The 12,426-nt window shown below is 43.9% G+C and overlaps 1 protein-coding gene across 1 annotated transcript in view; it reads left to right on the top strand.

Annotated features, from left to right (window-relative positions):
* LOC131592751 (small subunit processome component 20 homolog) overlaps positions 1-12,426 on the top strand; it is a 64,119-nt gene that overhangs the window by 45,011 nt on the left and 6,682 nt on the right. Inside the window, exons 40-54 of the mRNA XM_058864495.1 lie at positions 41-120; positions 944-1,233; positions 1,715-1,854; positions 2,316-2,472; positions 3,252-3,350; positions 3,940-4,107; positions 4,820-4,986; positions 5,872-6,013; positions 6,298-6,414; positions 7,211-7,381; positions 7,886-8,014; positions 8,504-8,614; positions 9,862-9,941; positions 10,691-10,760; positions 11,784-11,966. Of these exons, the coding sequence (XP_058720478.1) occupies positions 41-120; positions 944-1,233; positions 1,715-1,854; positions 2,316-2,472; positions 3,252-3,350; positions 3,940-4,107; positions 4,820-4,986; positions 5,872-6,013; positions 6,298-6,414; positions 7,211-7,381; positions 7,886-8,014; positions 8,504-8,614; positions 9,862-9,941; positions 10,691-10,760; positions 11,784-11,966 (2,104 nt within the window). The remainder of the gene's footprint in view (positions 1-40; positions 121-943; positions 1,234-1,714; positions 1,855-2,315; positions 2,473-3,251; positions 3,351-3,939; positions 4,108-4,819; positions 4,987-5,871; positions 6,014-6,297; positions 6,415-7,210; positions 7,382-7,885; positions 8,015-8,503; positions 8,615-9,861; positions 9,942-10,690; positions 10,761-11,783; positions 11,967-12,426) is intronic.

Here is a 12,426-nt window from a genome sequence, read left to right as displayed (position 1 = left end):
GTGCAGAGAGCTGATCTTTCTTCATGTTTTCCTTCTGCAGCTTGTTAGAGACAGTGCTGGAAGCCTTTCACTTTGACCATGAAACACTTGAAAAACAGCTTGTGACCATTGACAGCCAAGGTAAGCTTTTTGTGTCTGCTTGTAAAAACACTACCTCAAACTGCTGAAATGCAGCTAATCAAAGTTTTGTGTTTTACTGTTGACAACAGCTACTCCTGTCTTTTTAGAATGGGCATACTGGAAGCTAGTGTTGACTTTTCTCCTCAGGAGCAGTACAGATTTTCCTCCTGTGTGTTGACAAAGTCAGGAGAGGTGTAAGGAATCATCTCCACGTTACCACTCCATCCCAGGCATCTGTAAACCAAAATAGCCCAGAACCTGTGTGGTTCTCAAAGTCTGCAGCCAGCCATGTGGTTGCTGACACAGCTGAGTTTTTTATCTTTGGTGTTGGCTGCTCTCATGGTTATCTGCAGCCAAGATGTCCTCACCTTGCTTCGCTCACCATTTCACAGGATGAAGTCATATCTTTAGCTTCTTCACTATTGTGGTTACCTATGTTGGGACCTTTGGGTGAAGGAGGAGGATACATCACAGCTCTGCTTGTCAATACCTCTTGCCCTGTGAAATCCTCAGTTTTAAGTGAATGGCAGTTCTCTAGAGTTCAAGCACATTAACCTTTGCTAAGCTGACTACGGGGTACAGACACAGAGCACAGAGTGACATTGTCTTTGCTTCAAACCTGGCTCTAAGGAGTAATTATCAAAAACCAGCAAGCCAAAGCTTCTTTACCCAGTAGAAGAAGCCTGATGCTTATTGGTGGTTTGCTGTCACTGGTGATAGGTAGGAGCTTTATCTAGAACTAAGCTGTTACAAGAGTCTCAATTAAGGGCTCAAGTTTTGTGTTCTCCTGTATTTACCTGTACTTTTGGCAATTACTTGATAGAAGCTGCTGCCATGGACCTTGAGCCAGTGGTGGAGGCTGAAGAAGCCATGGAGCTGGAGCAGAGTGAAGGGGAAGAGGAGGAAGTTGAAGAAAAGAATGGGAAGAATCTCACTGAGAAGCCAGTGGAACCTGAGCAAGCAGCTGAGCCATCTGAAAATGCTGAACAAGTGCCCAAGCCTGTTTCGTTCTTACCCCGAAATAAAGAGGAGCTTCAGTGTCTGATCAAACACATTCAAGAAACAGTTACGGTCAACATCTTGCCTAAATTGCACAGGTGTATTGTTGCAAAGGTAAGGAGTTGACATTTGAAAGGTCTTTTGTAGGCTGGTGCTTTAAGGATTAGGATACTACTTCAGAGCCAGTGAAAATGTAACACATTAAAAAAAATAGATGCAACTGGAGAGAGACCATCTGAAAGCACAGAAAAGGCTTCATGCCCTTTGCTGAGTCATGGAGATTACTGACAGACCCTCTGGTCAGTGTGGATGTGGTGTCTTAACCTCCCTGCTGAGAACTGTCTCAACCTACACAAGTGAAATGATTCACTTTGTCCAACCTCTTGAAGAGTTATCAGCCACTTGCTAGCACCAGCCTAGTTTCTGTATTGAGAACACAGGGATTTATCTCACCTGTCCTTTAGCTGTCTGGGTTTTTCCTGCAGTCACCAGAAGATATGAGCCTGCTATACTGGCCTCTTCTAGGATTTGCTGAGAAAAAGTAGGATTTGTTTCTGTATATTAAAAGTGCATTGTGTTTTGCTCTCTTAAAAAGGTTAAAAGAGACGAGGAGCACAAGCTTGTGAAATCCAATGTTGTGAATGATGATGAGGTGGTTCGTGTTCCATTAGCTTTTGCAATGGTCAGAATGATGCAGTGTCTTCCCCAGGAAGTGATGGAAGCTAACCTACCAAGGTAAATCCCAGTGGGGCTCCTTAAATCCCAGGGGGCTGTTCATTGTGCAGGGAATGAATGCAGGCACCTTTCTCAAGCTGTGGTTACATACACAGCTAAAGTCAAGAGGGACATGCTAACAATCCATAAATACTTATTTTGGAAATTCCTATTCCTAGTGACGTGCACCTCTGCACCTCAGCATTTGCTTTCTGTAAATCCTTACCTAAGAGCAGAGCTGTAAATCAAGGTGCAGAGGCAGGGCTGGTTGTGCTGGTGAAAGAATAATGTACAGAAAGAAAAGGCAATCATTAAAACATCCTGAAGGACAGTAGGTGTGTGTATGCCTATAAAACCTCTCTGTGAGGCTGGCTGTGAGTACAGCTGTGGTTGTGAAACAAGGCTGAAAAGCAGCCTCCTTGGCAGTGTAATTAGTTCTGCTCTGCTTGGAGATGAACAAAGCTGTCTGTCTTTGTTTCCAGCATCCTACTGAAAGTCTGCACGTTTCTGAGAAACAGATTTCAGGAAATACGGGACATTGCCCGTAACACCCTCATTAAAATCATGGAAGTGTTGGGAGTGCACTACCTTCTGTATATCTTAAAGGAGATGCGGTCTGCACTCATCCATGGGTACCAGGTAATGCTGAAATTCTTCCTCTTCTGCTCTCTGTAGGCTTTTTTTAATGTACTGGGAGGAGAATCCAAAGGGAAGTTGCTATTGAAATTGTTTTGCACTGGCAGAATAGCTTGGTATAATGCAAGTAAATACTGTTGCTAATGCCTACATCAGTCTTTGTTATGCCCTGCCAAGTGTCAAATAAGGTTCTGTACCCTCAAAGAACTGAGAATCTAAGCCATTTTCCTAGTGAAGAGTTGAGGTATGAATGGGAAGGATGAATTTCTGGTTCCAGTAAGATTAGAGGAAATCATTCAGCAAGGTCATGAGGGCTAAGCAGTATCTGAGGGGAGTTGCTACAGAGACTGCACAGTGTGTGGTGATGCTAATTGAAGGCTTGCTTCCTCGATTCAGAGCCAAGGCTCTGACTATTAATTCATCTTTCCTCTTCACGTGGTTTGGGTTAAGAATCATTTTTCATGTGAATTACCACAGTGGAGGAGCATGAGCTTCTAGCTGCTGTAACAGTGAAAGCACCAATTAGAGCAGCCTAAACACACCAGTAAGAGTACTGGGGATATAGGAAATTCCAGTCCTCTTATCACTATGTGGTAGGACAGGGATCCTTTTCCTGTTGCCACTACATGGATTCTCATGCTCCCAGCATTTCTTTTTCTTAATGAGAGCTGAAGTGCAGTATGTGGCTTGTGATGTCTCTGGTGTGGGAGTGTCCCCATCCAGTATGATTGAAGAAGTCAGTGCAGAAGGTTGGAAACATGATCTCTTCTCTTTTTCTTCAGCTCCATGTGCTGACTTTCACTGTGAACCTGTTACTGAAGGGCCTTGCTACCAAGCTCAGTGCTGGTGATTTGGACCCCTGCTTAGATATCCTGATTGAGGTAAAAGCTATTCAAGACTGAAAGAAAAAGCATCATGAAGTGCTTGGGACATATTCTGGGGGGGAAGGTTTTGTCTCTGACGTGGTGGCAAACCAGGCTATTGTGTGTGTACTGCCAAGGAAGGAGGCATCAGTAAACCCCTTTGTAGAGGGTAATCAGGAGAATAGAGAAGTCACATATCTCTGGGGCTGTATTCTGAGCCCTGCATCCTGAGAGGAGGGGATGGATTCAAGATTAAGACACCTAACTATGTTTTCCCGTATTCTAAATGGCTGAGGAAGTCAGCAGACTCAGTGCCCACAGAGCCCAGGAGCTCAGCTGGCCACACAGATGGGGTATATTGGGGTGTATTGATCTGACTGCAGTCCCATTCCTTGTATTGCAACACCACAGAGGAGTGTGAGAAGGGTGTTTTCATCTGGTGTGCTTAAACTAGGATGTTCTTATTGACAAAGGAAAGACAGACATGATTTGTAGGAAACCCGGAGAATTGTTTTTTCTGTGACTGGGGAAAAATAGTGTTGTTCTGTTGCTACTGCAGGAACCTGCTTTTCTTCTCTCATTCACTTCTCTTGCCTGTTTTCCAAAGATTTTCAACCAGGAATTGTTTGGGAATGTAGCTGAAGAGAAAGAAGTGAAAGGAATTGTCTCCAAGATCATGGAAGCACGCAAAAACAAGAGTTACGATTCCTATGAAATTCTTGGAAAGTTCATAGGAAGGGGCCAGGTGACAAAACTTATTCTGCCACTGAAAGAGGTAAGAAAAGTCAATCAGAGTCTCTCCTATTAACTTGGTGCACTCTCAATTCTGTAAGATGATTCTAGAGCTTCTGGGTGGCTACTTTGAAATCACCTATGGAATCTTGCTTTGGCTTCACATTTTCCTTTGGGAAAGCAGTGTGCGACCAGCTCAAAAGTGAAACTTTACTGTTGATGTCCAGGGCAGGGAGTGGCATTCTGGGAAGCTTTTTACTGCTGCTGGAGTGGAAACATGCCACTTCGAGTTCCCCATGCACTCTTCTTCTTGTTTCTACTGGCCACTCTTGTTTCCTCTGGAAAGAAGTCCTGCAAGGCTGCTCTGTGGTTTAATCTCTTGTGCATGGGGGAAATGTCAACAAAATGTGTCCAGGGTCTATCCACATGTAATAATTGCCTTTTCAAAGATGCATATGTTTCAGCAGAAAACTCAAGCAAGCTCACACAGGAATGGAACCCTGGTTTGCTCGTTAGATCTTGTGTCCTGGTGGCAGTAGGTGAACTGGCTGGACACTGACAAGAGGCTGGAGAGGAAGGAAGGATGTTGGTGCAGAGCTGAGGCCATGGGATGCTGTTCACATAAAGAGCTGGGGACTATGACAACATGATGAGAGAGAGAAATTGCTCTAGTTTTTGCCATGATTTCTGAATACAGATAAAAGATAATTGCCATCAGGCTGTCCTCTGAAATTCTCATGGTTTTACCATTGCAGACTCTGGAGAGCACTACGAGCTTGAAGATAGTCCGGAAGGTACATGAGGCACTGCGTCACATCATGGCAGGGCTGATCTTCAACTCAGACATGAATGCAGAATCCCTTCTCCTCCTCAGTCATGGTCTCATAAGTGAAAATTTGCCTCTGCTCACTGAGAAGGCCAAGTGAGTACCAGGATGTTATTCAGATGCTCTGGTATTGCTTGCAGAAATGGTACTTCTCAAATACAAGCAAAGAAATGCATGAGAGTTTCCTTGCTTTCATTCCCCTTTTGTTTTCTATGTAACTGAATCATTTGGGCAGTCAGAGAGCAAGGAGAAAGCTTAGTAATGGGAGTTAGCATTTGTTGAACTCATGGGAGTCTACTCTTGCAAGTGCTCAGGACCTTCAGCAAGGCTTTTTCACTGTCTCATGAGTTGATAACACGCATTTGGATGTTAGGAGGAAGGGACGAGGGACAGTGTTTAGAAGCAGGCTGCAAACATTTCCATGGGGCCAAGGAAAAACATGGGCTTTCACTTTATTGCTTTGCTGCTGGGGCAGAAGATGAGGAGAACCAATCAGATTTTCTCTCCATCTGGTGGTGTTGCTGCTCAGAGCTGGGTTTGGGTGTCCTGCATTTGCTATTACATAGGCTGGCTTTCCTTAGGATCTGACAGCTGTTTGCAGACTTCTTGGAGCAGTGTTTGTAGGCCATCAGTAACTGAAGTATCAGTAAAGGAGAGCAGTGAGCAGTGGCAGGAAGTGTATTTGCTTGAAGGAACTTCCAAAGTTGATTTGTTCACTAAGAAAAAAGTGAGGATGTTACACAAATGATTGTGTGTTTGTTATCTCTGGAATAGTAGCATTGTTCTCAAGTCTGAGTACCGTCTGTCATGCTGCTTTCAAATTTGTTTTATTTCATTGTGGTCCATCTGGGACCTGCATTTGTGTGCTGTGTGGGGAGCAGCTGAGCACAGTTCAGCTCTTTTTACTCCCAACTGCAGGATTGTTGTGGAGAGGGTTCATATCTGAATATTTTCCTTTGCCATACCTACACTACTTTTCAGGAAAAAAGCTACCCCTCCTCCAGATCCTCGGCTGCAACCAGAGAGCTGCCTGCTGCTCCAGCCCACTCCCACAAGAGGAGGGCAGAAAGCACGTGTCAGCAGCAGGACTAACACATACATCCTGGTTGATTCAGGACTTCGGGTAAGTTCTCCTCAGATAAAAACTTTGAATTCAAAATTTTGTTAAGAATATGCAAAGGAAAGTATTCTGGATATATTGTTTTAATAGCACAGCCATTAGCCTTAACTTCACTTTGTATATTTTAACTCCAGTGGTGCTTCTTAGAGAGCTATAAAAAGTGCTCAGCCTGTTGAAATATCTGGGATATGGCATAAATTCTACTATAACCTGAAAGAGTGGTGGGACCTTACTTGACTCTTCTGCATTCTGATTTTGAGATGAATATCCTGATCTTTCTATAACAGCTCCTGCACATGAGCCTGAAGAGATCCAAAGTAAATTCTTCTGAGGAACATGTTTTGGAAATGTTAGACCCTTTTGTTCAGCTGCTTATAGACTGCCTGAAATCTATGGATGTCAAGGTACAGTTCTGAGCTGAAGTTCTGTGTGCTGTACTAGGAGTCCTGACCACAAATAGCATCTTGCAGTTGACTTGCAAGAGAAGAGAAAGCCACCAGTTTTTCAAACCTGCTTTAACAAGTGTGCAGAGATTAAGTTGTTTGAGGGCATGAAGGCAAGGGAGGCTTGTGGCTGATGGAGGACTGAATGCCCTGCTCCATGTTGCAGGTTTAACTGTGGGCACCTTCTAGAGAATGTTCATACAAGGAATTTACAGACTATCTATGAGGACATTCATGAGATCCTGTAGCTGCTAGGAGCAGTGTTGTCACAACTGTGGTTTCTTTTGATCCAACTCCAAAGTCTTAATTCCTAGCACTGTAGGCAGTCACTTTTTGGTGCTTTTGGTTTGAATGAGCCTAGAGAATCTGTTGAACTTCGAGTTTCCCAAGAGTGGAAGGCATACCTCATACCCTGTCAGATACTTGGAGTGGGTCTTTCTGTGTTTTGAAGGCAGCTCTGCTTCAGAAAGCATTCTTGCCATCTGCTGAAACAATGCTGTGTTAATATCCTTACCTGGTAGATCAAAGTTATAAAATATTTGAATCACAGGTAGTGCTTTTAGAACTGAGAAGCCCTTTGTGTTAGTTCAATAGTTTGAAAGAGGTTCAGCTAAAAAATGGTTTCAAAGAGGTTCAGTTTGTTAGCTAATTGTCTTTTACCACAGTTGTAGATAGCCCGGCCGTGTCCATAAAAGAGTGAGAAGAGTCCTCTCAGTGTCACTGTACCCACCTGATGTCCTTTGGCTCTCTCTTCCAGGTGATAACTGGTGCTCTGCAGTCCTTGGTATGGATTTTAAAGTTCCCTTTGCCTTCTGTCAATACGAATATGGAGTCACTGATCAAGCAGCTTTTCCTCTTGCTGAAAGAGTTTGCCAAGACAGGAATAGCCAAAGGCCAGAACTTCCACCTGGTTGTGAGCTGTTTCAAAGTAAGTCAGACCTAGCTCTGCTCATTTCTGTTTTAGGATTAACTTTCTAGAGTGAGACTCTTCCAGCTACAGATCCCTCCCTCAGCTGTCCCCAGACAGGTAGTCTGGAGATCAGAAGCTAGTGAGGAATATGTGGCCTTGCTGATTCTTTCCCAAGTACAAATTTAAAGATAGTTGCCCCCTAAAAATGCACAGCTTGGATCTGAAGAAATACCTTTATAGAAACATGTTTGCCATCTTTCTTCATTGTAGTAGTATCTTGTTCCACCTGAGTAAATCCTGGTAGCTGAAGTGAGACATGGGAAGGGGGAAATTCACTTGTTTACTTTTGTTTCAAAATTGCCATCTGAAAGCAAAATGTGATGCTAATAGTGCTGGCCACATGTTCTAGGGCAGCAGTTTGTCTTTTCAAGCTGAAGTGGTATAAATCAAGTCAGACTTTGGCGTGGACCTTTATTTTATGGCACTGTGTGTGTATTGACAATGTGCAATTTGATTTCGTAGTGCGTTACAATACTCGTGAAGAATGCAAAGAGTCAGATAACAAGCAAGCAGCTCCAAGTGTTGCTTGGCTTTGCTGAAGAAGACATTTATGATTCATCACGCCAGGCCACTGCCTTTGGCCTTCTCAAGGTATTTTTGTGCAGTAGTCATGGGCATTCTGTGACCCACTGGAATAGCAGTGATTCTGCTTCCTGGTGAAAGGCTGTGCATTCTCATACCAGGAACAGGCTATAGAACACTGTTAAAGCTCTCTGTTATAAGAGAGGAAAAATCAACAAAGCTTTACTGTTTGACTTGTCATCGCTGTTTAAAATTGTTTGGGAGGCTGTTTTATACACAATGCATATGAGGATGTATTTGGATCAGAGTATGTTTTTGCTAAAGAATCAACATCTGTGATCATTAGATCAGGTATTCTGTGTTGCCCAGAAGAAACAGACATGGATATGTAAGCCATCCTTCCTTTTTTTTTTTTTTTCCTTTGAGTTGCTCTGTGTGTGTGTGTGAGAAAGTCAGTGTTAAGGTACCCCCTGGAACCAGTGTAATCCGGGTTGTAGTACTGCATCTCATCTGTGTAAGCAAAATGATGTGACTCCAACTGTGCTTTCACATTTTCAGGCTATTTTATCCAGGAAGCTGATTGTCCCTGAAATTGATGATGTGCTGAAGAAGGTTGCCCAGCTGGCCATCACAGGTCAGAGTGAGCCAGTACGAGTCCAGTGCAGGCAGGTTGGTGAAGAGTCTCTCACTTTACTTACAGCTGTCTAACAGGCTAGAGGTCTGTGAGTGCTAGATGTGGGCCATCCTAGCACTCACAGACATGTGCCTTGGCCCTGCTGAGCCCTGAACTCCATTTCCCCTTCTTTACTGATCTTTATTCCTCTTGTTATCTGGCTTCAGTTCTTGAGACTGGTGCATAGCAGCATCACAGACTCTTTGTGTATAGTGGGAGTGTGGCATGCCTTCACAGAACTGTAAAACTGTTTAGGTTGGAAAGTTCCTTTAAGGTCGTTGAGTCTGACCCTTAACCCAGCACTGCCCTGTCCACCACTAAGCCATGTCCCCGAGTGGCACATCTATACTTTTAAATACCTCCAGCCTGTTTTAAATAGTCCACCACTTCCCAGGGCAGCCAGTTCCACTGCTTAACCACCCTTTCAGTGCAGAATTTTTTCCTAATATCCAATCTAAACTTCCCCTGGTTCAACTTGAGGCCATTTCCTCTTTTCCTGTTACTTGTCACATGGGAAAAGAGACCAACCCCTACCTGGCTACAGCCTCCTTCTAGGCAGTTGTAGAGAGTGGTAAGGTCTCCCCTAAACCTCCTTTTTTCCAAGCCAAACAACCCCAGTCCCTCAGCCACTCTTCATAAGACTTGTGCTCCAGCCCCTTCTCCTGCTCAGCACCTCAATGTCTTTCTTGCTGTGAGAAGCCCAAAACTGAACACAGTACCTGAGGTGCAACCTCACCAGTGCCAAGTACAGGAGAGCTGCTTAGCAGCAGTGACATGGTCCCTCCTCTGGAGGCTTTTTAGCCTATGTAACTAAGCTTTGCTCTTTTTTAAACCCCAGGATAAGCAAATTTGCCACAAATCCATGATTGCTTTCCTCAACTTCCTCATTTTTTCCAAGGTAAAACCAACCAAAAGACTGAATGAGTTACTTTGTCTCAAGCATTGGGATACAGGTGCAGTAGGAGCATGAAAAGCAGCTTTCATAGTTACGGGATGGATTTTGAAGGATGCAGGGTCTCTTCACATATGCCTGTGCAAATCACAGTAGTACTTTAAAAACAGGTCCTGTTCCAGGCACAGAGCTTGGCAGCAGTTGTTGACCCTTTGTGTAATAGAAATGGGATGAGAGGAATGATTCTCATAAGCTTGCTGCTCCATCACTAGATTTTCTTCATAACCTTTTTACAAGCTTACCTGAGTGTTTATTTTAACTCCTCTCTCTATTGTTGTTTTTTCTTTTCAGATTTACTTAAAATACATTCTGGATTACCCCCTTGGTGACAAACTGAAACCCAATTTGGACTTCATGCTTGCACAGCTGGAGTGAGTTTATATTCCTGACATCTCTGTGAGAACAGAACTTTGCTTTTATGTATGACTCCAGTGTGCCAAAATGCTCTTTGTAATGAGCAGAAGGCACAACTGAAGTCTTCATTTTCCTACTTCTAAAACACTTCCCTTTTCCCAAGACAGGCTGTTTGATGACGCAAATCCTTTTTTCTTGTCCCTGTTTCACAGCTGATTTTGTTCTTTATCTGTTTGTAAACGAAGGTTCTGTTGTTTGCTTAGTGGTTAACCACCACCACTGATTGTGAATCACTATAAAGTTGCCCTAGGACACAGGTGAAGTGGAAAATCCAGGGATTTTCCTGGAATAAGGGAAGGTGCATTTATAAGTGACTGCTATCCCATGGCAGTGTCTCAAGTGTAATTGCAGGCACAGTTAACACAACTGTATCAATTCCACAGGAGTGTTGTGCCTCCAACCTCCTCCTGAGCTTCACCCCTCTCTTGCTCAAGGTGACAGCAGTTTACCAGGTTCCCCAGCACAGTGTGGCTGTGCTGACTCAAATGGGCTGGAACATGGCCTGTTTGTGTCCCTGTGCTCATTCTCTGACAGACAGAGCTGATGGGCCTGCTGCTTCTCTGTCCACATTTTCAGGCCAGGTCTGGTGCCTGTTGTAGAAGGATCCCTATCAGTGCATGTTTCTGGAATTGGTTGTTCAACAATTGTAAATTGTTGGCAACTTCATAGGAGGATCCGGAACAGTTAATCCTTCATTTCTTCACAGGTACGAGTATGAAACTGGGAGGGAGTCTGCATTGGAGATGATTGTGTACCTCCTCGACATGTTCCCACAGGTAACGAGCACCCCCTGGTGTTCCAAGAATCAAGCAGTTACTGTGGTTCGCAGTAGCAGCATTTTCCGAGCAGTTTATTCTGGAAGCACTTGCTAGTTCCTATTATCTTATCATGAGCAGAACATGCACTTATCTCCAAAGAACCTGGCTTTTCCCCAAGAGAGAAATGACATGCTGGAAAGTCCGCAGTACTTCTTTGCCTAATGTGCTCTGTTTGCAAGGAAAATAAAGCTGTGTCAGCTGGAGTTTAGATAAACTCAGTCGTGATTTATGCCAGAAAGAAACAACCACTTTAGGAAATGGGGTCGGACTAGAAAGTGAAGTCTAGTGTTTTCTACTGAAAAACTGTAAGGGTTTTTCAATATTCATGAGGGATTGTTGACTGAACTGGTGTGTTCTGTTTGGTTGGCCTGACTGGAGAGGAAGGGCTTCTCAGTGGGGTGGATCAAAATGAGAGCCAAAAAATAACTGTACGTCTGTACAGGATCGCATATGCAAAATCTTAAGCTGCCTTGAAGCTCTGCAGCTGGAGCTTAACTGTGCATCCAGGACACTGGAAGAAGTGCAATCAAGCGAGAATTTGGAAGGAAGAGAAATTCTGCACAGTAAGCTGTGTCAGCACTGCCTGATTATTTAGTATTTTAGATTGGTTCCTAGGAACTCTTCAAAGTGGCAAAGAGCTGCAATCTCTGAGAGAAGTGCATTTGGGATACTGCTGCCATGCTGAGGACTTAAGCCTGTTTCAGTGAGAGTTGGGCATAAAAATGTCCTTTAAGGCTTCACACTCAGTTTGCTGACCCAGAGATATGGTAGCAAGTCACAGCAGGGCTGGGGCTGCTGTACACTCCCAGTATGCTCCAACAACAGGGCCATCCCATTTTAGCAGTTCAGCTGCCTTGGCATGAAGCCCGCCCTGGGCTAACACTGCTTCTGAATATAGTGCAGCAAATACCCCTGTTTTTCTCTTTAAATGCCAGAAGCTCCTTGGGTATTTGTGGTTGATAATGGTTGTTTTTTTTCTAGGATCTCCTGCACAAATACTGTGGACTGTTTTTTCTCTCTCTTTGTATGATGATGATAAATGATGACTCAGCCAAATGCAAAAAGATGGCAGCTTTGACGTGCAAATCTCTTCTCCGTAAGATCAGCAATGAAAAACAAGACCTGATGTTTTCACTGGTCACAGAGTGGTTTCACAGCAAAAAGGTACTCTTTTGTCTTTTCACTGGCCAGGTCTGAACTCTTTTGGAGGGCTGAGTAAGATTAAGGCAAGGGAGAGATTGCTAGTACCAGATCCGGTGGGTTGTGGATTAGTTGTTCCTGACTTAGAGAGCAAGAAATGGTACAGCTTCATAAAATTGCACAAATATAGCTGCTGATGCTGTGGGTCAGCTTGTAGAGTCTTCCCAGCTGCATTTTGCAGCTTCCTAACAGTTCCACTTTTGGCTCAGCTATTTCACAGTGTAGTCTTTGCTCAGGTTAGAGAATTGAGCAAAATCCTTTAAGCCCTTCTGATCCCAGCATTTTGTGCTGACTTTATCTCAGACATGCTTCATTATGTTGCTGGCAACTGGAAGGTAGCAAACTTGGTCTTCCAGATCTGCTGTTTGATCTGAGTGCTTGGGTGATGAGCTGTCCTCTAGCTGAACCCAGATTCTGTGCCTCT

The sequence above is a fragment of the Poecile atricapillus genome, chromosome Z (genome assembly GCF_030490865.1).
Source record: "Poecile atricapillus isolate bPoeAtr1 chromosome Z, bPoeAtr1.hap1, whole genome shotgun sequence".
Taxonomy (NCBI): Eukaryota; Metazoa; Chordata; class Aves; order Passeriformes; family Paridae; genus Poecile; species Poecile atricapillus.
This window is presented reverse-complemented; position numbering and strand designations above follow the sequence as displayed.